Source organism: Oncorhynchus gorbuscha, linkage group LG04 (assembly GCF_021184085.1).
Source record: "Oncorhynchus gorbuscha isolate QuinsamMale2020 ecotype Even-year linkage group LG04, OgorEven_v1.0, whole genome shotgun sequence".
Lineage (NCBI taxonomy): Eukaryota > Metazoa > Chordata > Actinopteri > Salmoniformes > Salmonidae > Oncorhynchus > Oncorhynchus gorbuscha.
This window is the reverse complement of record NC_060176.1, coordinates 19,259,980-19,285,913: the sequence shown is the minus strand read 5'-3', so window position 1 is coordinate 19,285,913 and position 25,934 is coordinate 19,259,980. Positions and strand designations below refer to the sequence as shown.

The window sequence follows — 25,934 nt, the reverse complement described above, 5'->3', positions numbered from 1 at the left end:
TTTTGCTTCCTCATGATGCCATCTATTTTGTGAAGTGCACCAGTCCCTCCTGTGTAACCGATATGAAATGGCTAGCTAGTTAGAGGTGGTGCGCGCTAATAGCATTTCAATCGGTGACGTCACTTGCTCTGAGACCTTGAAGTAGTTGTTCCCCTTGCTTTGCAAGGGCCGCGGCTTTTGTTGAGCAAGGGGTTACGATGCTTCGAGGGTGACTGTTGTCAGTGTACAGAGTGTCCCTGGTTCGAGCCCAGATAGGGGCGAGGAGAGGAATGGAAGCAATACTTTTACACCTGCAGCAAAGCACACCCACAACATGATGCTGCCACTCCCGTGCTTCACGGTTGGGATGTTGTTCTTCAGCTTAGAAACCTCCCCCTTTCTCCTCCAAACATAACAATGGTCATTATGGCCAAACAGTTCTATTTTTGTTTTATCAGACCAGAGGACATTTCTCCAAAAAGTACAATCTTTGTCCCCATGTGTAGTTGCAAACCGTAGTCTGGCTTTTTTATGGCGGTTTTGGAGCAGTAGCTTCTTTCTTGCTGAGCGGCCTTTCAGGTTATGTCGATATTTACTGTGGATATAGATACTTTTGTACCCATTTCCTACAGCATCTTCACAAGGTCCTTTGCTGTTGTTCTGGGATTGATTTGCACTTTTCGCACCAAAGTAAGTTCATCTCTAGGAGACAGAATGCATCTCCATCCTGAGCGGTATGACGGCCGCGTGGTCCCATGGTGTTTATACTTGCATACTATTGATTATACAGATGAACGTGGTACCTTCAGGCGTTTGGAAATTGCTCCCAAGGATGAACCAGACTTGTGGAGGTCTACAATTTTTTTCTGAGGTCTTGGCTGATTTCTTTTGATTTTCCCATGATGTCAAGCAAAGAGTCACTGAGTTTGAAGGTAGGCCTTGAAATACATCCACAGGTACTCCTCCAATTGACTCAAATTATGTCAATTAGCCTATCAGAAGCTTCTAAAGCCATGACATCATTTTCTGGATTTTTCCAAGCTGTTTACAGGCACAGTCAACTTAGTGTATGCCAACTTCTGACCCACTGGAATTGTGATACAGTGAATTATAAGTGAAATAATCTGTCACAAATTAATTGTGTCATGCACAAAGTAGATGTCCTAACCGACTTTCCAAAACTATAGTTTGTTAACAAGACATTTGTGGAGTGGTTAGAGTTTTAATGACTCCAACCTAAGTGTATGTAAACTTCCAACTTCAACTGTATGTACTGTATAAACCATCTGAGCCTTTACATTTGGATGTATGCCAAACCACTTTAGGGTTGTGAATGAACTAAATGGATTATTATTAGTGTGTTCATTGATTGATCAAAATCTGTACCTTGGATTTCCCTTCATGAGGATGTGACATTGTATAGTGAAGGTGTCATGTGGTGTAGTAAATGATATACTCATAAATCCGTCTGTGGGCTATAAATCTAAGTTATACGGTTTCCTCCTTGGTGTAGGAGGGGGAAGGCTTTATTCAGACTTCTGTGTTTCTCTTTTGCCGATTGACATTGACTGTTCTACTGAGTGGACATTTGTGGAGACGATAACTATTCTGGATGTGGATTTATACATCTTTGCGACCTGGAAGTTGAAACACTGATTATCAAGGTAAATCTACAGTATTGATAAACTAGAAAGAGCAACAACAAGCTAATTACCTTGGTAAATGTATTCACCTTTTATGCTACTGTACTACTACTGAGGTCAAATGATTAAAACTGCCTTGAAATAGTTCCATTCTACTGTATAACTTACTATACATACCAGTACCTACATATAGTGCCTTCACTTTTTCCACATTTTGTTGTGTTACAGCCTGAATTATTTAAATATACTGTTTTTGTCACTGGCCTACACACAATACCCCATAATGTCAAAATGGAATTATGTTTTAAATTTTTTCCCAAATTAATTACAAATTAAAACCTGAAATGCCTTGAGTCAATAAATATTCAACCCCTTTGTTATGGCAAGCCTAAATAAGTTCAGAAACTGTGGTTAACAAGTTACATAAGTTGCATGGACTCACTCTGTGTGCAATAATAGTGTTTAACATGACTTTTTTATGACTAATCTCTGTACCTCACACATACAATTATCTGTAAGGTCCCTCAGTCGAGCAGTAAATTCCAAACACAGATTCAACGACAAAGACCAGGGAGGTTTTCCAATACCTCGTAAAGAAAGACACCTATTGGTTGATGGGTACAAATAAAAAAAGCTGACATTGAATATCCCTTTGAGCATGGTGAAGTTATCAATTACACTTTGGATGGTGTATCAATAGTAGAAAGTCACTAGAAAGATACAGGCGTCCTTCCTACTCAGTTGCCGGAGAGGAAGGAAACCGCTCAGGGCTTGATGGCGGTGATAGGAGAAAACTGAGGATAGATCAACAACATTGTAGTTACTCCACAATACTAACCTAATTGACAGAGTGAAAATACAAACACATGATTGAGTACCACTCTCTCTATTTTCAAGCATAGTGGTGGTTGGTATCGTTAAGGACTGGGGAGTTTTTCAGGATAAAAAAATAAACCGAATGGAGTTCTCATGTAAATGACATTTTCTGTATAGATTTTTTAAAATACATTTCTAAAAACATGTCTTCACTTTGACATTATGGGGTATTGTGTGTAGATGGGTGAGAGAAAAAATATATTTAATCAATTTTGAATTTAGGCTGTAACACAACAAAATGTGGAATAAGTCAAGAGGTGTGAATACTTTCAGAAGTCACCATTAGTATTTGTTTAATTCTTCAAGCTCTGTCATGTTGATTGTTGATCATTACTAGTCAGCCATTTTCAAATCTTGCTATAGTTTTTCAAGCCTATTTAAGTCAAAACTGTAACTAGACCACTCAGGAATATTCAATGTCGTCTTGTCATTCTAATTTAAAAAATATATGACATCTTTCCCAGGTCTTCTGAAAGGATACGAGATGCATCAGTTTATATTAGTCTTAATCACACTCCTGGTCTTATGGCCAACTACTGTTCATGGTGGGAAGGTCCTGGTGTTTCCAGTGGAAGGCAGCCATTGGATCAACATGAATGTCATTATTGAAGCGCTGCATTCAAGAGGTCACAGTGTGTCAGTAGTACGGCCATCAGACAGCTGGTACATCAAGGAAACCTCCCCTCACTACAGTTCAATCCCAATTGATATTCCAGGTGGATTTGATGAGGACTTTGCCACAGTGTTTGTGGGTAGACTTCTGGAGATCCAGAGAGAGGGAAAGGGTGCATGGGCTCGTTTTAAACTGGAAATGGAGCTCACGGTAAAAGCCGGAGAGATGCATGAAAAGATTTGTGAAATGCTTACATACATATTTGAGAATAAAGAGCTGATCAAATCTCTCCAGGATGCAAAGTACGACTTGGTTCTGACTGATCCTGCTATGGCAGGGGGAGTTATACTGGCACACTACCTTAGTTTACCCGTTGTTTTTAATGTCAGATGGACCATTCACGGTGAAGGTCATTTTGCTATAGCTCCCTCTCCTCTTTCATATGTTCCTATGGTAGGGGCAGAGTTAACGGACAAAATGACTTTTCTTGAGAAAGTAAAAAATGTACTGATTTATGGAATGAGCTCTGCTCAGATTTCACATGCTATTAGTCCACAATACACTGCCTTAGTTAGTCAGTACTTTGGTCCTGAGGTCGACTACTTCTCATTGTTTCAAGCTGCTGATTTATGGCTCATGAGAGTTGACTTTGTTTTTGAGTTCCCTCGTCCCACCATGCCTAATGTTATCTATATGGGAGGGTTCCAGTGTAAACCTGCCAAGCCTCTTCCCCAAGACCTGGAGGAGTTTGTGCATAGTTCAGGGGAACATGGAGTCATTATCATGTCTTTGGGAACCTTAGTTGCACAGCTTCCTCGTGATTTAACTGATGAATTGGCTGCTGCTTTTTCCCAACTGCCTCAGAAGGTAATCTGGAGACACAAAGGAGACAGGCCAGCTACTCTGGGCAACAACACCTTACTAGTTGACTGGATGCCTCAGAATGATCTGTTAGGACACCCTAAGACAAGGCTGTTTGTAGCTCATGGAGGAACAAATGGGGTTCAAGAGGCTATCTACCACGGTGTTCCAATAGTAGGCTTACCACTGATTTTTGATCAACCTGACAATCTTCACAAAATGAAAGCCAGAGGAGCAGCGAAGATCCTGGATATTTTTACAATAAGCAGAGATATCTTCCTCCAGGCCTTACAGGAAGTTCTGAATGAGCCGTCCTACAGGATGAACATGCAGAGACTCTCCAGGCTACACCGGGACGTGCCAATGGAACCCCTGGACACTGCCCTCTTCTGGATTGAGTTTGTCATGAGACACAAAGGTGCTGCTCACCTGCGTACAGAGTCCTACAGAATGCCCTGGTACTCCTACCACTCTGTAGATGTAATGGTGTTTTTACTGGCTGTTGTGCTACTTATTATGCTGACTACTGTTGCAATCATCAGGTGTTTATGCTTCAGGATGTGTAGTAGACTAAAAATTAAACAAGAATGAAGTCATTTGAGAAGGCCATTGTGTATTGGCTTGAATAGCAAAACACCAATGACAAATACAGTACATGTTTCATTGAGAAAGCAAAAATGTAAATACATTATTTACTGGCAAGAGAGATTGATACCACATGTTAGCATAATGGATAGTTGCCTACTTGACAGTGATGGATATTAGCGTTGTTTTATTACCTCTGCAGCCAAAAACATTTCATATGTACTATATTTCATCATATAAATGATGGCATAACTTCTGTTTTGATAGTCAAGTAAAGCAATAATATTGTATTCTGTACGTGTTACATCACTGTACAAAAGCCTGGGCTTTTTTTTCATTAAATAAATCATTTATTTAATAAAAAATGCATTGTACAGAGAGACTGTGAGTATGAGCAGTTGTTACATTTGAATTTGTCCCTGGTTAAACCTAATATCCAGTTTTACACATGAGACGACACATAACATTACTCCCTTTCGACAGTGCTACATGTGCATATTCTGCTTAGTATGAGATATATCTTTTTTCTCTGAATAATGTCAACTATTGTATGTATTTTAGCTGGGCCTAGGATTGGGCCTGGGAGTCAGTGGTCTGGGAGTGATGGGATGGGCCTCACAATAGAATGAGAAGGCCAGTCAAGAGAGGTACTCCTCCCAGACAGGGTAAAGACCAATCCTTTATTGCATACCTACAGATGGCCACAATGGGAACCATAGGTATTGAAGTGCACCCTAGCCCAGCCCAGCCCAGCCCAGCTCAGATACTGGGCCAGTCAAAAGTTTAGACACACTTACTCATTATTATTATTATTTTTAAAACTATTTTCTACATTGTAGAATAATAGTGAAGACATCAAAACTATGAAATAACACATATCGAATCATGTCGTTACCAGAAAGTGTTAAACATGTTTTTTTTATATATATATATATACTGTATATATACAGTATATATATATATATATACAGTATATATACAGTATATATACAGTATATATATACAGTATATATATATATATATATATATATATATGGAATGCTGGAATGCTTTTCCAACAGTCTTGAAGGAGTTCCCACATATGATAAGCACTTGTTGGCTGCTTTTCAACTCATCCCAAACCATCTTAAATGGTTTGAGGTCGGGTGATTGTGGATGCCAGGTCATCTGATGCAGCACTCCATCACTCTTCTTCTTGGTCAAATAGCCTTTACACAGCCTGAAGGTGTGTTGGGTCATTGTCCTGTTGAAAAACAAATGATAGTCCCACTAAGCGCAAACAAGATGGGATGGCGTATCGCTGTAGAATGCTGTGATAGCCATAATGGTTAAGTGTGCCTTCAATTCTAAATAAATCAGAGACAGTGTCACCAGCAAAGCACCATCACACTTCTTCCTCCATGCCTTACGGTGTGAACCACACATGTGGAGATCATCCATTCACCTACTCTGCGTCTCACAAAGACATGGTGGTTGGAACCAAGAATCTAAAATTTGGACTCATCAGACCAAAGGACAGATTTCCAACATCAACAGTTGATGTTGAGATGTGTCTGTTACTTGAACTCTGTGAAGAATTTTTGGGGGCTGCAATTTCTGATGCTGGTAAGTCTAATGAACTTATCCTCTGCAGCAGAGGTAACACTCTGGGTCTTCCTTTCCTGTGACAGTCCTCATGAGAGCCAGTTTTATCGTAGCGCTTGATGATTTTTGCGACTGCACTTGAAGAAACGTTCAAAGCTCTTGAGATGTTCCTGATTGACTGACATTCATGTCTTAAAGTAATGATGGACTGTCCTTTCTATTTGCCTTTTTGAGCTGTTCTTGCCGTAATATGGTCTTGATCTTTTACCAAATAGGGCTATCTGCTGTATACCACCCCTAACTTGTCACAACACAACTGATTGGCTCAAACGCATTAAGGAAAGAAATTCCACAAATGAACTTTTAACAAGGCACACCTGTTCATTGAAATGTATTTCAGGTGACTACCTCATGATGCTGGTTGAGAGAATGCAAGATTGTGCAAAGCTGTCATCAAGGCAAAGGGTCTCTACTTTGAAGAATCTCAAATTGAATATATATATATATATATATATATATATATATATATATATATAAATATGTTTAACACTTTCTGGTAACGACATGATTCCATGTGTTACTTCATAGTTTTGATATCTTCACTATTATTTTACAATGTAGAAAATAGTAAAATTAAGAAAAACCCTGGAATGAGTAGGTGTGTCCAAACTTTTGACTGGTACTATACATACTATATGACCTAGAACTGTGTCTGAAATGAGTCAAAATATATGTCTATGTCGGAAATATACATGAGGTACTGACATCATGAAGCAACAAATTAAAACTGGCTCAACCAGTTAGAATCAGATTGTCTACATGACTGTATAAACATATATTTCATGGAAGGCAGGTCATGAGAGTGTGTAGTGGTATGAAGTCCCAAATTTTCCCACTGTTGCTGGGCCAAATGCGGTTGATGATAATGAAAGAAAAGTCTGCACATGGTAAAGACGTATATTCATGGTATACACATGTACATTCCATGGGTGCAGCATGCAACCTTGTATGGGCTTTTCTTTCATTAGTTTCATGAAATGAAATCACTCTCTGAATGATAGTGCCATTGAAAATGCAAAAAGGTAAATCCAAAAAACGGTAAAAGAAATCACCCCCAAAATCCTTATTTACAAATAGAAAGAGTAATTTCAAACGTGGGGGGCTGTCCTCTCACGTCGTCCTGGTTCTCAGAGAGCTCATCCTGAGCACGGTGAGCTCTGCTACGTCTGCATCCTGCCTCTCAGACTCCTGCGGGCAGCTCTCTCTGATCACATACACTATGAGTCCCACACAGATGATTATGAGAAGAAATATACCTAGAACCTGATACATTAGGGGGCAGAAATAAAGATTGAACAAGGTGAATAACATCCTAAATGTGACTGCAATGCATAGACCATCACCCCACATAAGTAGAGGGCTTTGTAACAGGTAAGAGCTGTGCAGTAACATGAAGAGTAACATGAAGAGCTAGGGGCCATATGTATCAAGTGTTTCCGAGTAGGAGTGCTGACTTAGGATCAGTTTAGCCTTTTTGATCTTAATGAATAAGATTACATGGACGAGGGGACCTGATTCTAGATCAGCACTCCCTCACTGAATCGCTTGATACATATGGCCCCTAGCTCCTCATTCCACCTCATATAATGAAACATATGCATGTAACAATGTAGTGATATGCATGAAATGAGACTCACCTGAGACACAACAAATAGCTGCTGCGAGCGGAGCATTAGTTCTTGCGGTGTGACATCTCCCTCACTAGTTGGCTCACACCATTTCTGCGGTGCTGCTTTATCAACTATGACAAATCTGCCCTTCCAGTCTGTCATTGCACAAGCAAAGTACTGACCATCGAGGAACAACAAGATCAGCCACACGATTGCAGGAACAAAACTGGAAAAAGACACAGTCTTCTGGCACCACGTATCGCACCTGCATCCTTGAATGATCAGCATCAACGTGAAGGCCATGACAGCAGGAATGATGAAGAAGGCAGATGAAAACACTCCGTTCCATTTAGGATTGCAAGGACACTCAAACTCCAGCTCCACCAGCTTCTCTAGTCCCATGAGGATAAATCCAAAAGCCACATTTGAGACCAGAGGACTGTTGCTAAGTTCATTTTTCAGTCTGGTAAGCCATTGTTGTCTACTTTCCATACTAAATAGACCAAGAAATGAGAGTAGTAGAGGTAAAAATCCCAACAGAGGGTGTACCGTTGTGAACACATTGGCAACAGTTAAGTGATGCGTGATTAACAGTTCTAGGGGTACGTTTTTCCCTCTGACAAAATGCCACACTTCTACTCTCATTGGTTTTGAACAAAGGAGGGTGTGTCATCGTCACTGACCTTTCCCCAGCTGATTGGCTGGCGGGGCGTTTCAGGTGGGGTTAGATTTTAAATGTACTCTTCCACAGATAAACTAGAGGGAGGAGAGTAAAGTGGAGGGAAGTCCAGTTTGTTCTGCTATTGGGTGAGAAGACCAGCCATTTACAATACTTCCTCTAGCACACACATACTCACAGTGCAATGGCCGGTGGATACTGTAGTGGGGTAGCAGTTGGTAGCAACTTTGGAATCAATTTCTCAGATACATTTAGCCACAGAATCAGTATATGGACAGTACTACTTAAACAGTGCCCCTCAAATGGATATTGCATGTGTACTGTATACACACTGACTGAATGGGTTGCCATAGTCTGGCCTTTCATTTAGTATAGTGTGTTTCCCACTCGTTTCCAAAAAACATGAATATTTACCCATTACGTATATTGATATCCCCACTGCTAATGTTCACACAACACAATTTACCCAGTATGATTCAGTTGAATTCTGGCTTCTATAATGAACCACCAGATGTCGCCCATGTAACACCACTGCACAGATCTAGAATACAGGGATTAATGGGAGGCCATGTTAGTTAGGGTCAGTCTGATTGATACACAGTCCAGTAACCTGGAGTTACTGTATCCCGGGTTATGTCTTCCAGTGAAATGAGCTGATACGTGTGGTTCATGGCAGGGTTGTTACCACCCAGTGACCTGTTTCCTATGTATTTACAGTATTATGACGGGGCATGGCATTTGCGAAGATTAAACCACAGCCTATAATTACTTACCCTCAGGCAGGTGGCGGATTGATGATTTACCTGAATTCCTTGCAATTATAGCAATTATCAGTGTCTCTATAATTGTCATTGGTCAAGAGGTCTACTTTGAGATAAACCACCTGAAGTGGCCAATTTCTTTCTCTCTGTGTGCGCGTTTGTTTGCGCGCGAGCGTTTTTGGTTGCCCGCGTTTGTGGATGTGCATCTTGGATCAAGCTTTCCTGCGCCACGTTTCGATGTTAATAATCCACATCACTGTCTGTCAATAAAGGCGATTGACTTAATAAATGTGCAATGGAAATCAAATTGATGTAGGCAATAATTCATGCATATTCGGAATGATTGTTTGTACAAATGTACACCTTTATGTTGGGCACTAAAGGTCATCGTTTCTATGAGCGCCAGTGCGCATCGGTCTGCGCATCTCTGATCCTTCAGAACTACAACCGTGGACGCTCTCACTGACATCGAAAGACCTCTTCCGCAATCCGATGAAGGAGGCTCCGTTTATGGCCCTACTACATCGGCATCCCTGACGGAGCTATCGGCCTGTCCTGGACCATTCCTTGCTGCCTTCATTTCGTTATTTTCCGGAGGACTTTACCTTTATAGCCTTCGTAGATCATTCTAAAGAACTCCGCATCCCCTCTGCTATGCACCTTTAGACCAGATCTCTAATTCCCGCGATCAATATCTCATCTCCCACAATCGCCTTATCTCGTCCCTGCCTGGTCCTCTCATCGAACCCCAAGAATGCAGCCCAATGCAGTAATGTTGGCTGTGGTCCTTTTTGGAAACTTGATGCTGCATTACGTCTCGGCTCAAAACGGTAAGAATGAAGATGTGCCCATGCACGGGATTGTACACAATCGCAGTCAGACACAGTGTCTTGCTAATTGTTCCAATGAGGAGTCTACTGTGACTCGAATATGTTTTTGATTAAGATTTGATGAAGGGGGCGTCTGTCATTTGACATAATGTCAAATATGAGGGCCATGGGCGCATTTACGCATCGCAATATTACATTACATTACATTTAAGTCATTTAGCAGACGCTCTTATCCAGAGCGACTTACAAATTGGTGCATTCACCTTATGACATCCAATATAGTGTTTATTTGGAACAAACTCGTTTACATAACTCTGTTCACAGTATTTAGGGTGCTCATTTTTTTACGACCATTTCCCTACGCACACGGTTCTCAATTTTATAGTGTATGGAAATGGATTGAAACTAGATAAATATGCTATTGCAAACCAGAGCATAAATATCTTACAGCAAACCAGAGCATAGTTGTGTTTGGAATTTCCTAATATAAGCCCTATTAGATATTTCGTTCTGTTTGGAGTTAGTGTTATATTATTATTATTTGATGGATACATTGGCATTTCTTAGTCTCCAGGAATGATTTGTCTTCATTGATAAATAGATTACTGAATGCACAGATTGTTGACATGCTTTGATTGTAGCATATTTAGTATTTGGGATGTAGGTATTGTTTGTTATGTTGTGAAGAAGAGCAGCGTAATGCATTGTAATGGAGATAGATGACTGTTGAAGAACCTGCCAAACAGTCTGCACGACACAGGACTGTTAAGCCCATAGTCTCTCTCTGGCTAAAACACAACAAACAAATCATTGGGCTTTCATAATTAAAGTCAATGTTACACTTTATATGAATGTGTGTGTGTGTGTGTGTGTGTGTGTGTGTGTGTGTGTGTGTGTGTGTGTGTGTGTGTGTGTGTGTGTGTGTGTGTGTGTGTGTGTGTGTGTGTGTGTGTGTGTGTCATTTCTACATCTCATGTGAATTAACAGGCAGGCAATGTCATTGATATCATTCTTAGTGACAGTGTTGATATTTGGAAAGGACATGACAAGTTTTCTGCCCCCCAAATACAATCGGCATTATAGTAAACAGCATCTTTGGTTTCCTGGAAATATTAGGCCCATTAGTGTGTGTTAGTGGAGTTGAGATTCTATTACATAATCACTGTTGGCTCAAAGCAGAGTGTTGATAACCTCAACACATATACACAACTTCCAACAAAACACATTTAGATTATCTGTCTGTAGCCTACATGTTTGAAGGTTATAATATCTTATTCCGCAATATGATGAATAACCTTTCAAATGATTATCACCAATGACTTTCCACATTTGATTGATTTCAATTGTCTCTCCATGGGCCATCCAAGTTTATTTCTTTCGGTCTTTGATGAACACACAGTCATTCACAAGGGGCAGCATTGAGGGAAGCATCATTTGCTTGGCATGAAGGATGCCTGAGCCTTCTCATTGTTGCGTGTTAAGGGTTGCTTTCCCTGACATGACCCTGATGGATGGCCAATCCCAGTGAATCACTTCTGTCACCCAGAGGGGGCACACCAATCAGAGGCAGTTTCTACACAAAACACAACCTCATGCATGTTCTCAGAGCTGAGCTACTACCAGCTATTGGTACATTTTATGACAAAAATTGTTTAAATAACGAAAGTTGCCATTTTGGATTGTGTTATAGGCCTATAGAAAACAAATAAAAATGCACCAGTCTATTACTGCTAGAACTGACTTTGCTGATATCTACTTTGTTGAGGGAAAATCTACTTGCTACTATTGTAATATGAAGTTGTTTCACCTAACTATTGTAAGTCGCTCTGGATAAGAGCGTCTGCTAAATGACTGTTAGCACTGTAAACACCGAAAGATTGTAATATGAAGTTGTACAGCAATAGTCACTCAAAGCAGAATAGAGAAATCAATCATTGGCTAAACTATTCTCACTAGAAGAAAAATAAACGCACACCTATTTAGGCGAGGTGCTGGCTAGCGGAGTAGAAAACTTGAAAATAAAAGAGAGCTGCACACTCTAGGAGCTCAGATGCAAAAATGTAATTACCAACGTTTCGACAGCCAAGCTGTCAGGGTACCCTATACCCTGATGAAGACAGCTTGGCTGTCGAAACGTTGGTAATTACATTTTTGCATCTGAGCTCCTAGAGTGTGCGGCTCTCTTTTATTTTCAAGTTTTCTACTATTCTCACTACCAGGGTTGATGTCAATTCAATTCAATTTAAATTCAGTCAATTTAGGAAGTAAACTGAAATTCCAATTCTACTTTATGATTCTCTATGAGAAAAACATTTGCATTTCAGTTTGATTCTTGAATGGAATTGCCACCAACCCTGCTTACTGCTAGTGTACAATGAGTGTACAAAACATTAGGAATGCCTTCCTAATATGAAGTTGCACCCCTTTTTGCCCTCAATTCGTCAGGACATGGACTCTACAAGGTGTCCAAAGTGTTCTACAGGGATGCTGGCCCTTGTTGACACCAAGCATTGTTGACTCCAATGCTTCCCACAGTTGTGTCAAGTTGGCTGGATGCCCTTTGGGTGGTGGACCATTCTTGATACACACAATAAATGATTGAGCGTAAAAATCCTAGTAGCGTTGCAGTTATTGGACAGTCAAACCAGTGCAGCTGGCACCTACTACCATACCCCGATCAAAGGCACTTAAATATCCTCTGAATGGCACACATACACAATCCATGTCTCAAATGTCTCAAGGCTAAAAAATCCTTCTTTTACCTCTTTTCTTCCCTTCATCTACACTGATTGAAGTGGATAGATATAACCATTCACCTGGTCAGTCTATGTCATGGAAAGAGCAGGTGTTTCTAATGTTTTGTACACTCCGTGTACATTCATTAATTGATCTGGTGGATGAATTATGTCTCTATGAGGACAAGCTTTGATGGTCCCCATCCACAAAGTCAGATCTACGCCCTCTATTGTTTGGTAAAGCCCAAGTGAAGGCATTCCAGTCTTTTCCCAGTGTTAGTGCCCTCTCCCTGGGTCCCATAGCAACACACAGGGCTCCCTCCACCATGGGCTCTGCTGCTCTGCTGAGACTCCCGGGGGGCTGGTTTAGACAGACTGGTGCTACCTTGTCACTCTGTCTGTCTGAGCATCACTGTAACTGGTGAGGACTGATACACCTCCTTTCTTTATTAGCCTACTGATTTATTACTGTTTATTAACGTGATGTTGGGGCTTTAGACACTAGTGAGATACAGTTCTGTAGCTAGATACTGTAAAACACATTTATGAGGCTGTTATATAAATACAGTAATACAGTCATATTTTAATGAATGGTTTACTGATGCTATTTGGTCGCGCAAATATGGGTACATCCTCCAAATAAATGAATGCATATTTCACAGTCTGGATTTAGTGTGAGTGATGTAACGTGGCAGGTTTCACTATGTCACGTTTGATTTCCTCAGAAATATTTCCGATTCGGGGCAATGGCGTGTAAAGAAGTGTAATTATAAGGGCAGGGGATTTAATCACAGTACAGTATGTGTGAAGCAGAGGAGGGAGCTGAGCTGAGGCCATTATACCTCTATATGCTTGGGGAGCCTGACCAACCATAGATGGCTGAGATTCAGGAGGACTGTAAATAGCATTGGTCCATTCTGCTGCCAGTCGCTATTTATAGAGTGGAGACACAGCACCCTGAGCACAGAGAACTGTGGCTTTAACGTCCTTTTGTGAAAGTGAGTCCATTAACTCTTAATGGGTAGCAGCATCCCTGTGCACAGCTGTTTGGCTCTCTGAAGACTCACTAGATGCATGTGAAACGTTTAAGCTCTTAAAGGGCCTCGTTCTTTTATGCATGAGAAATATGAAGAGGGGTTCTCTCCTGTCTCTAACCTTAAGATGCTGCTTATGGCAATGCACCATGGATAATCTCCCCCTATGAACAATTGAACAGCCATAACAGCTGTTCAATTGTTCAGGATATTTGTGTGTAGAATATCCTCTTTTTGAGTTGACATAGAATACAGACCACAATGTGAATTCCTTTGATGTGAGTTACCAATAGAATCGTGAACCAAGTCAAGCATCAACTCAATGCTGCTCTAAATGCGTCTGTTATCTTACTATAAGACGGAAAGCGACGACCTCTCATTATTTCTTCATGTAGTACAGTATTAGTAGGTTTGTGTGGCTCAAAGCCACAGACAGTTTATCGACACAGTCCCAGCTTGTATCACGAAACACATTTCATGATCAAATTCCCTGAACCAGGGCCAGGCAACATTTTAAAAGGATACCTAAAATGGCATCTCGCTTACAATTAATAAGGGATTCAATTGACCTAACTGTACGGTACAGAGTAGCTTGGTAACTGTAAGTCCATGCTGTATCACTGCCCATGTTCTGAGTAGCAGAGGACACATCTGTGAGACCGGAAAATGTGCTGTGGGACGTAAGCCAGTTCTTCCACTAAATCACACTAGCCCACTGTGAAACATGATACATACTGCACCGATGGCAACAGCATCAGGCACCCCACAGCCTCCAACACAGTACACACCAGACATACTGCAGCTACTGAGGATGACACCCACATGGAAGACGCTAGACGGAATTTGAAACAAAATGGAGACTTAATGTTGTTATGTGGTTGTGTAGAATATTCGTTCTGCGAGATTTGTTTCGTGGTTACAATGTGTGTTGTCACAGTGTGTCCACTAAAGAAAACCCCTCATTTGATAGTTATTGTCACAAACTGTTATGGTGACATGGATGAGTGTCAGCTAGTCCTGTGGTATCTTAACCATGCTAGCTTTGCACAGTGACAGAGGGCCCGGGTTGTCTGTCATCTTGACCCCTGAAAGGGTTAATCGGGGAGCAATGTTTGCTGGTTGAGGGGGATAAGCCCATTTCAGCCGGGGATGGGGGGGGGGGTTAACTCTGATGAAAGCGGTGGCTCCCCTCTATGACCCGAATGGCTGTCCCTGAATAGTCACAGTAAGATGGCAGAAGTCACCTCCTCCCTCTCATCTCAGCTGCTGTTGCTAACTGCCATTTATCCACAACACCACTCTAATTCATGCAGGCATCAAGGTTTATTGTTGATTTGTTCAAACGAATTAGGAAATCTATAGCCACCCACCCATTGATGTGTTAAGAGCAGCTCAGGAACAGATACATCATCCTTCAACCCACAGCAGTGACTCATTTACAACTGTCAGAGCAGGAGGCTTTGTGAAATCTTGGGCAATCGGCCAAGTGTAACACCTCTTAACCAGATGCTGGAAGCCAGCTAAGTTGGCTCTCCTACAAAAGTCAGATATACTGGCTAAGACAATGGAGCATCACACCACAGTACACTGATACTACCGCTAGATCTGTAATGCCCGTGATTTCAATATCAAATTCCAACATTCATTATATACTCCACTTTGAGTTTGTTTGTATTTATCCAACTATAGATATGCTCATATCTCCCTGCCCGCACAAAAATAAATCCCCTGCACGTAGCCAGTGCAGTGGCCCTTGGGGTTATCTAGCTGAGGTCTGTCTGTGTTGTGGGACTGGGAGGCAGGTTACAAGTGGTTGACTCAAAGCCACTGCATGCCTGCCTGGTGATGTGTGCTCTGCTTTCAGTCCTCATGGGAGAGAGCTCCCCAACTCACTCACTAGGCCGGGCACATGTGTGATGGGCCACCACACATACTCAGAGGGGATCTATTCACCACAGTATACTCTATATGATGCTGTATGACATAATGAAGTGCCTCGCAGAATAAACAGAGATTAATGGATGCTTGTGATTCAGTCTGTGCTGTATATGAATCCATCCTCATTATGGAATCATTTCATTCACATCACCTATGTAATTGTGGTAGTATACCTTTAATGACATTACAGGCTACTCTCTTCTATGAAAACCTCCTGGTTCTCTTCACTTTCTGTTGCCCTCCAAGAGTGGAGGATGTGAGGCCGGTCCAGTTTTTTTATTTCAGTGGATGCTTTAGTTCGGAGGCAGCCTGAGCAGAGACGATGGGCGTCCAGGATGGGCTTTACCCTCTGTGATGATGGGGGATGATTTGTTTCAGGAGAAACAAACAAACACTAATGACTCTGTATGTATCTGGGCATCAGGCAAGATGGCACAAGGTCTGTGTAGGCTGTGGTCTGTGTTGGCTGTGGTCTGTGTTGGCTGTGGTCTGTGTAGGCTGTGGTCTGTGTAGGCTGTGGTCTGTGTAGGCTGTGGTCTGTGTAGGCCCTGGTCTGTGTAGGCTCTGGTCTGTGTAGGTTCTGGTATGTGTAGGCTGTGGTCTGTGTAGGCTGTGGTCTGTGTGGGCTGTGGTCTGTGTAGGCTGTGGTCTGTGTAGGCTCTGGTCTGTGTAGGCTGTGGTCTGTGTAGGCTCTGGTCTGTGCAGGCTCTGGTATGTGTAGGCTGTGGTCTGTGTAGGCTCTGGTCTGTGTAGGTTCTGGTCTGTGTAGGTTCTGGTATGTGTAGGTTCTGGTATGTGTAGGCTGTGGTCTGTGTAGGCTGTGGTCTGTGTAGGCTCTGGTCTGTGCAGGCTCTGGTATGTGTAGGCTGTGGTCTGTGTAGGCTCTGGTCTGTGTAGGTTCTGGTCTGTGTAGGTTCTGGTATGTGTAGGCTGTGGTATGTGTAGGCTGTGGTCTGTGTAGGCTGTGGTCTGTGTAGGCTGTGGTATGTGTAGGCTGTGGTATGTGTAGGTTCTGGTATGTGTAGGCTGTGGTCTGTGTAGGCTGTGGTCTGTGTAGGCCCTGGTCTGTGTAGGCTCTGGTCTGTGTAGGCTCTGGTCTGTCTAGGCTCTGGTCTGTGTAGGTTCTGGTATGTGTAGGCTATGGTCTGTGTAGGCTGTGGTCTGTGTAGGCTCTGGTCTGTGTAGGCTCTGGTCTGTGTAGGTTCTGGTATGTGTAGGTTCTGGTATGTGTAGGTTCTGGTCTGTGTAGGCTGTGGTCTGTGTAGGCTGTGGTCTGTGTAGGCTGTGGTCTGTGTAGGCTGTGGTATGTGTAGGCTGTGGTCTGTGTAGGCTCTGGTATGTGTAGGTTCTGGTATGTGTAGGTTCTGGTATGTGTAGGTTCTGGTATGTGTAGGTTCTGGTATGTGTAGGCTGTGGTCTGTGTAGGCTGTGGTCTGTGTAGGCTGTGGCCACAGTGTCTCCTGACCCCTCCTGTCTCAGCCTCCAGTATTTATGCTGCAGTAGTTTATGTGTCGGGGGGCTAGGGTCAGTTTGTTTATCTGGAGTACTTCTCCTGTCCTATTCGGTGTCCTGTGTAAATCTAAGTGTGCGTTCTCTAATTCTCTCCTTCTCTCTTTCTTTCTCTCTCTCGGAGGACCTGAGCCCTAGAACCATGCCCCAGGACTACCTGACATGATGACTCTGCTGTCCCCAGTCCACCTGGCCATGCTGCTGCTCCAGTTTCAACTGGCCTGGGCCCTAGGACCATGTCCCAGGACTACCTGACATGAGGACTCCTTGCTGTCCCCAGTCCACCTGGCCATGCTCCTGCTCCAGTTTCAACTGTTCTGCCTTACTATTATTCAACCATGCTGGTCATTTATGAACATTTGAACATCTTGGCCACGTTCTGTTATAATCTCCACCTGGCACAGCCAGAAGAGGACTGGCCACCCCACATATGCTCTCTCTAATTCTCTCTTTCTTTCTCTCTCTCGGAGGACCTGAGCCCTAGGACCGTGCCCCAGGACTACCTGACATGATGGCTCCTTGCTGTCCCCAGTCCATCTGACTGTGCTGCTGCTCCAGTTTCAACTGTTCTGCCTTATTATTATTTGACCATGCTGGTCATTTATGAACATTTGAACATCTTGGTCATGTTCTGTTATAATCTCTACCCGGCACAGCCAGAAGAGGACTGGCCACCCCACATAGCCCGGTTCCTCTCTAGGTTTCTTCCTAGGTTTTGGCCTTTCTAGGGAGTTTTTCCTAGCCACCGTGCTTTTACACCTGCATTGTTTGCTGTTTGGGGTTTTAGGCTGGGTTTCTGTACAGCACTTTGAGATATCAGCTGATGTACGAAGGGCTATATAAATAAATTTGATTTGATTTGATTTGATTTGATTTGATTTGGTCTGTGTAGGTTCTGGTATGTGTAGGCTCTGGTCTGTATAAATCAGGCCGGGCTAGTCTGGATAATTTCCAAATCATTTACCCTTTTCCTATTGCCTTATTATTTAGAGCTGCCTGTCACTCACTTCTAACTGTTGCTGCCAGGGTATGGTATGATCCTCACCTATATATTGTTCAGTCTCTGGAACATCTTGCTCCGGGTTGACCAGACTAAAGATTGTTTGGCTTCAGTTGTGTACAGAACATACTGTCTCTAGCTGTGGAAACACAGTGGCTGCATAGGCTAGAAGTGTTTGACCTAAAATGGAAAAGTATAGCCTACAGTATAAACACAGTCTCCTGGTTACAAACTGATACAGAACAGCATATTATTTGCCCAACCAAAACGCTAAGTATCTAGGTTATATTGCAATAATGAAATGTTAGGCACAGCTCATTTTAACACAGTACTGATAGCTATGCGTAGGCGTCCAGTAACCTCCCCCCACTAGGTGCCTAGTAACCTTACCCACTAGGCAGCTAGTAACCTCCCCCACTAGTAACCTCCCCCACTAGGCAGCTAGTAACCCCCCCCACTAGGCAGCTAGTAATCTCACTCCACTAGTAACCTCCCCCACTAGTAACCTCCCCCACTAGTAACCTCCTCCCACTAAGCAGCTAGTAAACTCCCCTCACTAGGCAGCTAGTAACCTCCCCAGACTAGGCGGCTAGTAACCTCCCCAGACTAGGCAGCTAGTAACCTCCCCAGACTAGGCAGCTAGTAACCTCCCCCACTAGGCAGCTAGTAACCTCCCCCACTAGGCAGCTAGTAACCTCCCCACTAGGCAACTAGTAACCTCCCCCACTAGGCAGCTAGTAACCTCCCCCACTAGGCAGCTAGTAACCTCCCCCACTAGGCAGCTAGTAACCTCCCCCACTAGGCAGCTAGTAACCTCCCCCACTAGGCAGCTAGTAACCTCCTCCCACTAGGCAGCTAGTAACCTCCCCCACTAGGCAGCTAGTAGTCTCCCCCACTAGGCAGCTAGTAACCTCCCCCACTAGGCAGCTAGTAGTCTTCCCCCACTAGTAACCTCCCCCACTAAGCAGCTAGTTATCTCCCCCCCACTAGGCAGCTAGCAACCTCCCCCCACTAGGCAGCTAGTAACCTCCCCACTAGGCAGCTCGTAACCTCCCCACTAGGCAGCTAGTAACCTCCCCCACTAGGCAGCTAGTAACCTCCCCCACTAGGCAGCTAGTAATCTTCCCCACTAGGCAGCTAGTAATCTTCCCCACTAGGCAGCTAGTAACCTCCCCCACTAGGCAGCTAGTTATCTCCCCCACTAGGCAGCTAGTTATCTCCCCCACTAGGCAGCTAGTTATCTCCCCCACTAGGCAGCTAGTAACCTCCCCCACTAGGCAGCTAGTAATCTTCCCCACTAGGCAGCTAGTAATCTTCCCCACTAGGCAGCTAGTAACCTCCCCCACTAGGCAGCTAGTTATCTCCCCCACTAGGCAGCTAGTTATCTCCCCCACTAGGCAGCTAGTTATCTCCCCCACTAGGCAGCTAGTAACCTCCCCTCACTAGGCAGCTAGTAACCTCCCCCACTAGGCAGCTAGTAACCTCCCCCACTAGGCAGCTAGTAACCTCTCCCCACTAGGCAGCTTATCTGCTCATGTGTTGATTATACAGTACATTACTGTTGAGCAGGTTGGGCTGTTCTGTGAGGACCTGTAATCTGTTGTAGTAAGACACACGACTATAGCGCCACAGAGAGACTGCCTGCTCTGCTATCTCTTCCTGTCTCTCTCATCTTCAGCATAGTCAGAGTTAGCGTGTGGCGGCCTTTTCTGTGATTCATCCGTGGACACGGCGAGGACATGGCTTTGAACAGGCAGTCAACGGAGTTCTTGCAACCCTAAGTCACAGCCCAGGTGATTTGGCTTCAGATAGATGAGTGCATTGGGTCTGTGCTAGAATGGCCTTGCAACAGGAACCCTAAGGCACAGCCCAGATGATGAGTGCATTGGGTCTGTGCTAGAATGGCCTTGCAACAGGAACCCTAAGGCACAGCCCAGTGATGAGTGCATTAGGTCTGTGCTAGAATGGCTTTGCAACAGGAACCCTAAGGCACAGCCCAGGTGATGAGTGCATTGGGTCTGTGCTAGAATGGCCTTGCAACAGGAACCCTAAGGCACAGCCCAGGTGATGAGTGCATTGGGTCTGTGCTAGAATGGCCTTGCAACAGGAACCCTAAGGCACAGCCCAGTGATGAGTGCATTGGGTCTGTGCTAGAATGGCCTTGCAACAGGAACCCTAAGGCACAGCCCAGGTGATGAGTGCATTGGGTCTGTGCTAGAATGGCCTTGCAACAGGAACCCTAAGGCACAGCCCAGGTGATGAGTGCATTGGGTCTGTGCTAGAATGCTGGCATATGGTTGTAGGGGCTGAACTCTGCTGTGAAGCGGTAGTATGATTCATGTAATGAGAATGGCACACACACACACACACACACACACACACACACACACACACACACACACACACACACACACCACACACACACACACACACACACACACACACACACACACACACACACACACACACACACACACACACACACAGTGATGATGATTCTGTGACATTTAAGTCCAGCTGATAGGGAATCACAGGATGGATGACCTCATTTCTAAAGTTGCCAATGCCATCATATACGTACAGACAATCAGATTGAAAACAAACAGAATGTATGTCTTGCTGTAGAAGAATACATTACTACAGTACTAGTCATCAAAGCACATGCAATGTCTGCTGTTTCAGCTTCAATGCATTTCTACACCTTTTTGATTCCTGACTGGGTCAGTTATGTTCCAAACCAGATTGGCTGTTATAGCAGTTTCCTATTTCAGTTCTCAATTGACCAGAATAAAGAAAGTTCTGTACATAAGGTCCTCATCATGGTTCATAGGGCTTGATGGAAATTATACTCAGCCAGTGTTACAAGTAGTCACATGACTTTCCATCTGCTTTGCCCTTTGACATAAATGTCACATCACACAACATGAGTTTCCTTAATGTGGCAAATGAACGAAACACTTCTGTAAACAGAGAGCTTTATAGTCAGTTGTCATTTCAATCTAACATCAAAGAGATACAAGAAAGCAAAGGCTTCCTTTTATGCAATATCTGTTCAGAAACTCACAGGGTTATTTCTGTGTGTTTCAGTGACTGTCAGATATAACATTAAATCTATTTATGTGGTTTTATGGGGCAGGAATGTAATCTCTGCATGCCATGTAAAGGTTGACAGGTAGGAGGAAAATATAACTTAGATGAGATGAAGAAACATGTTTTGACTAAGTTGTCCATATGTGAAACATGATTTACTTGTAGTTCTACTGCATGTTAGTTTCCTATGTTGTTCCATGTTAGTAGTGTCAAATCTTTATACATTTCACAATGGTGTGATTAGGCAACATAAGTTGTAAAGTAAATCCATTTTATTTGTTTGTTTACACAGAAAATATACAACCCACTTTAAGCGTTGTAGCTTTGCTTTTCTTTCTTCATTTGCCTTTAATCATCCTCTTCTTTTGTTTCCAACTGATCCCTGTTTGATTTGCTCCTATCCCCATCCCCTGGTCTCTCCATCCCCTCCCTCTTCCACTCTAACCCCTCTTCCACCCCCCTCCCCTCCTCCCCAATACACTTTTCCTCTCCAGCTGGGTTTGTGAAGTCGCCAATGTCTGAGACTAAGCTCACACTGGACACCTTTGAGCTGTACTGCGACGTGATTGGTAACCCCACCCCCGAGATCCAGTGGTGGTACGCCGAGATCAACCGCGCCGACTCCTTCAAGCAGCTGTGGGACGGCGCCCGCAAGCGCCGCGTGTCCATCAACACGGCCTACGGCAACAACGGGGTGAGCGTGCTGGGCATCACGCGCCTCACGCTGGAGGACTCCGGGACCTACGAGTGCCGGGCCAGCAACAACCCGCGGCGCAACGACCTGCGCCAAAACCCCGCCATCACCTGGATCCGAGCCCAGGCCACCATTTCGGTGCTGCAGAGTGAGTGGTCTATGTCCTGTAGTACCTAGCTGGTGAACAAACTAACAATCCCCTGCCTGTCCCACCACCACACCACATTTAAAAAAAAACTGAGTTCACACCTCCACCACAGCTGTCCCTGGCAACGACAAATAAAACAAAACACCAACCACCACCTTGTTATTTGTTCATTTCAAAAACTTGTCTTTGTTTTATTTTTCTGTGTTAGAAATGGGAAGGCATTGTGTTTTATTTCCTCCTATAAGTACTGCCCTTTTGTGTTTTTGTTTCTATTATGTTGATAGCTCCTATGTGTTTCCTCCTCGCTATGCAGAATTTGAGGATTCTCAGAATTCCGTAGATTTCCTGCCTCCCCAAAACCCTGAGCGTTTTGTTGTAGATCACCACAAACCCAGAAACCTCCCCTGTATGTGTCCACCTACCCCCTCTTTCCTCCCACACCAACCTCTCCTTCCCCACATACAGCCCATCCTGGCCGTTCTGGCCCTCTCCTCTGTCTCATGTGTCCTTCGACAGTTGTCCCGTTTCTTTCCTTATTCTCAAAAGAAATAATCAAAATTTCATCCATTTATTTCTGGATTTCTTTTGTGATTTGTGTTTTTCTCTTGCGTTGAGTGGGTTGTTTTATTCACTTCAAAGCCCGGTGAAATTCTTCCCTGTCTGCACCATGTACTCTAGGCATCGCTGCGCTTTGAAGTTGTGCCACTTATTTTAGAGGGGAAGGGGTAGATGGGACGTAAGAAGACAAGGAGGGAGCTGTCCAGGTGTAAAGCGTGCCCTTGTTTTAAACTCATGACTCACCCTAATCCAATAAAGGACAGAACCCAGTGTGGTTCTTAAATTTATTTTTTCCTTTCTAGATTTGAGAGAGCTGGTTTCATTGCTGCAGCAGACAGTCTCTCTCTGGAGTCGCCTGTGTACTGTATGACCTTGTACCTTCTTAGCCAGTATTAAGTGTTTGAGCATGAATCAGTAATGACATTATATCCTCTCCCCTCTCTGCTGTATTGCATACAAACATTCAAACACACTGAATCTCAACTGGACCCTTTAAATGCGTGCACGCTCCATTGAGTGCCCAGCCCATTGGAGCACAGCGAGATATGGAATGTTGTTAGTCACAGCCATGCAGCCAGAAACTCTCAGAGGTTTACTACAGGAGTCAGCTCCTTCATCTCCTGAGCATTACCTACTGATCTGTCTGTCGTACACAGTGTTTACAATTTAATCAACAGTGTACTTAATTGCACTAAACTAACTCATCTATACAGGCCTATACGGGGGGGGGGGTGTTGGCTCAACATACCAATCAAGTGGGCAAACATCCTCCCTCTGTCAGCAAGAAATAGCCATTACTGGCACCATCCTCTAGGACTGTATGCAGGTCATAATGGAATAAAATGTACTACACTGTTATGAGTGGGTAACAGTATCAATGTAATGATGCTTTTACAATCCTAGACAGAGGTGGCCACGTGGGTCAGTGCCTGTGTGCTGTGCATGACATCACAGATTCATTCTCTTTTTGAGCGGGTGTTCTACAAATGACCTTCTTTTGAGCTGAGAAAACCTCCCATGGAAAACTATGTGCCTTTAATGCCTAATTGCAAATTTCTTGAATGAACTTTTTCTGTGTAGTCTGTGTATATTCCCAGGATGCCACACTATGTGGGCTGAGAGGCCTGTATAGGGGTTCTGAAGGGGAGACAGAGAGAGACAGAGAGATAGAGAGCGAGAGGGAGGGGGAGAGAGCCATAGAGTGAGAGGGGGCGAGAGAGAGAGGGAGGGGGAGGGAGAGGGCAATATAGAGGAGAAAGAGTGAGAGAGAGGGGGAAAAAGAAAGAGAAGGAGAGCAATAGCGAGAGATTTCCCTCTAGCTATTGGGTATATAGAACTGCAGGAGTAGGTGCCATGAATGCTAATATAAGTCACTAGCCAGGACCCAGAGACTTTCCCCTCCCATCCTCTACTAGGAGGTTTGTAGTAGCAGCCAATAGTAAGATTATTATGCTCCTCTCCCTGGGGTTGTGTGGTTGCCATGGCTGGCTGCCGTGGAGGAGGGAGGGAGGGAGTGAGAGGAGCTTCCTCACTACCCAAGACTGCCTGCCTGCTTGTGCTCTCTGATGACACATCCTGCTTGAGCCTCCCTCTATGTCCTTGAGAAATGGACCCTTGGGTTGCTCTGTTAACAAATACATTAAATTATTATACGCGTAAAGAGCTAATGGTTGTTATAGTGTAGTGGAGCAGTAGTCAAGCTGATGTTCACCTCATTTTTGTCTGCCACGATTATACACTTTGTCCTCTTCTGTTTAGCTATTGGTTCTACTTCCACCCAATAGGTTTGCTAAAGATGATACCTTATTCACTTCCTGGTTTTGGTTTGAATGACATGACAGCAGTTATTTGGAAGATAGTCATTGGACTGAAAACATGTATGTTGTTCAAATTTCCCTCATACATTCAACCTCATATTTGTATAATCTCCCGATAATATCAAGGTTACATCACTCTTTTCGTATCCAAGTGCCTTCCTGAATCAATTTAGACTGTTTAAAAGATATAGTAAACCAAACCTTGTTGCTGTCAATATCAAATTGAGTTCTACTGTATGAATTAGGCATAATGATAATACAGTCAGGTTCAGGAAGTTATCAAGTGCCAGTGGTTCCAAACCAAAGATGCTTTGGTGCTGGTCATCACCTTAAAGCTCATTACTTCCTAGACTCCAGGTAGCCTAGCGGGTAAACGTGTTGGGCCACTAACCAAAAGGTTGCTGGTTAAAATCCCTATAACGACTAGTTAAAAAAAATCTGCCGATGTGACCTATATGCACCTGTAAGTTGCTCTGGATAAGAGTGTCTACTCAACCGTAAATGTAGTGTCCATATGATTATCATCTCAAAATGGGAGCGGGAACAACAGAGCTACTGTAGGTCTGTAAGGAGACTAATCATCATTTTTTGCAGACTTCATTTTGTGAGGATATTTTACGTTTTATTTTATTTTTAAGTCCATCTTTTGTACGGTAACAACAGAACCAAAGACAGATACAGGGTTTAGTGTTGCATGTATTCTCCTGCCGCTCCATGTTGTGTTTCTTTATGTATTTGTGTTTTTGTTGTCTTCTGTTCCAGCCCCAACTCCCACCCAGTCTGTGTGTGGGGAATAGTCAGTACAGTTACAGTTCTGCTATCGTGTTGAGCCCCAACTCCCACCCAGTCTGTGTGTGGGGAATAGTCAGTACAGTTACAGTTCTGCTATCGTGTTGAGCCCCAACTCCCACCCAGTCTGTGTGTGGAGAATAGTCAGTACAGTTACAGTTCTGCTATCGTGTTGAGCCCCAACTCCCACCCAGTCTGTGTGTGGAGAATAGTCAGTACAGTTACAGTTCTGCTATCGTGTTGAGCCCCAACTCCCACCCAGTCTGTGTGTGGGGAATAGTCAGTACAGTTACAGTTCTGCTATAGTGTTGAGCCCCAACTCCCACCCAGTCTGTGTGTGGGGAACAGTCAGTACAGTTACAGTTCTGCTATAGTGTTGAGCCCCAACTCCCACCCAGTCTGTGTGTGGGGAACAGTCAGTACAGTTACAGTTCTGCTATAGTGTTGAGCCCCAACTCCCACCCAGTCTGTGTGTGGGGAACAGTCAGTACAGTTACAGTTCTGCTATAGTGTTGAGCCCCAGTTCAATGATAAGGGGTTG

At 43.6% G+C, this 25,934-nt stretch overlaps 3 protein-coding genes across 6 annotated transcripts in view; 2 read left to right on the top strand and 1 right to left on the bottom strand.

Annotated features, from left to right (window-relative positions):
• The first annotated feature begins 1,490 nt into the window (after positions 1-1,490).
• LOC124033803 (UDP-glucuronosyltransferase 2C1-like) lies at positions 1,491-4,937 on the top strand. The gene is made up of 2 exons (XM_046346134.1): positions 1,491-1,643; positions 2,963-4,937. Exon 2 carries the CDS (start codon positions 2,983-2,985, stop codon positions 4,561-4,563), a length of 1,581 nt encoding a protein of 526 aa, XP_046202090.1. The 5' UTR covers positions 1,491-1,643; positions 2,963-2,982; the 3' UTR covers positions 4,564-4,937.
• A 1,829-nt stretch (positions 4,938-6,766) lies between these two features.
• LOC124033130 lies at positions 6,767-8,480 on the bottom strand. The gene is made up of 2 exons (XM_046345070.1): positions 7,839-8,480; positions 6,767-7,464 (listed from the first exon to the last, which is right to left on the bottom strand). The coding sequence occupies exons 1-2, from the start codon at positions 8,454-8,456 to the stop codon at positions 7,312-7,314; spliced, it is 771 nt and encodes a 256-aa protein (XP_046201026.1). The 5' UTR covers positions 8,457-8,480; the 3' UTR covers positions 6,767-7,311.
• A 982-nt stretch (positions 8,481-9,462) lies between these two features.
• LOC124033800 (neuroplastin-like) overlaps positions 9,463-25,934 on the top strand; it is a 44,849-nt gene continuing 28,377 nt past the window's right edge. The window contains exons 1-2 of one of the 4 annotated variants that reach the window (XM_046346125.1): positions 9,463-10,081; positions 21,882-22,229. In XM_046346125.1, the coding sequence (XP_046202081.1) occupies positions 10,006-10,081; positions 21,882-22,229 (424 nt within the window). In that variant the 5' untranslated portion in view covers positions 9,463-10,005. The remainder of the gene's footprint in view (positions 10,082-21,881; positions 22,230-25,934) is intronic. The other 3 variants (XM_046346128.1, XM_046346129.1, XM_046346127.1) reach the window with 3 other exon arrangements.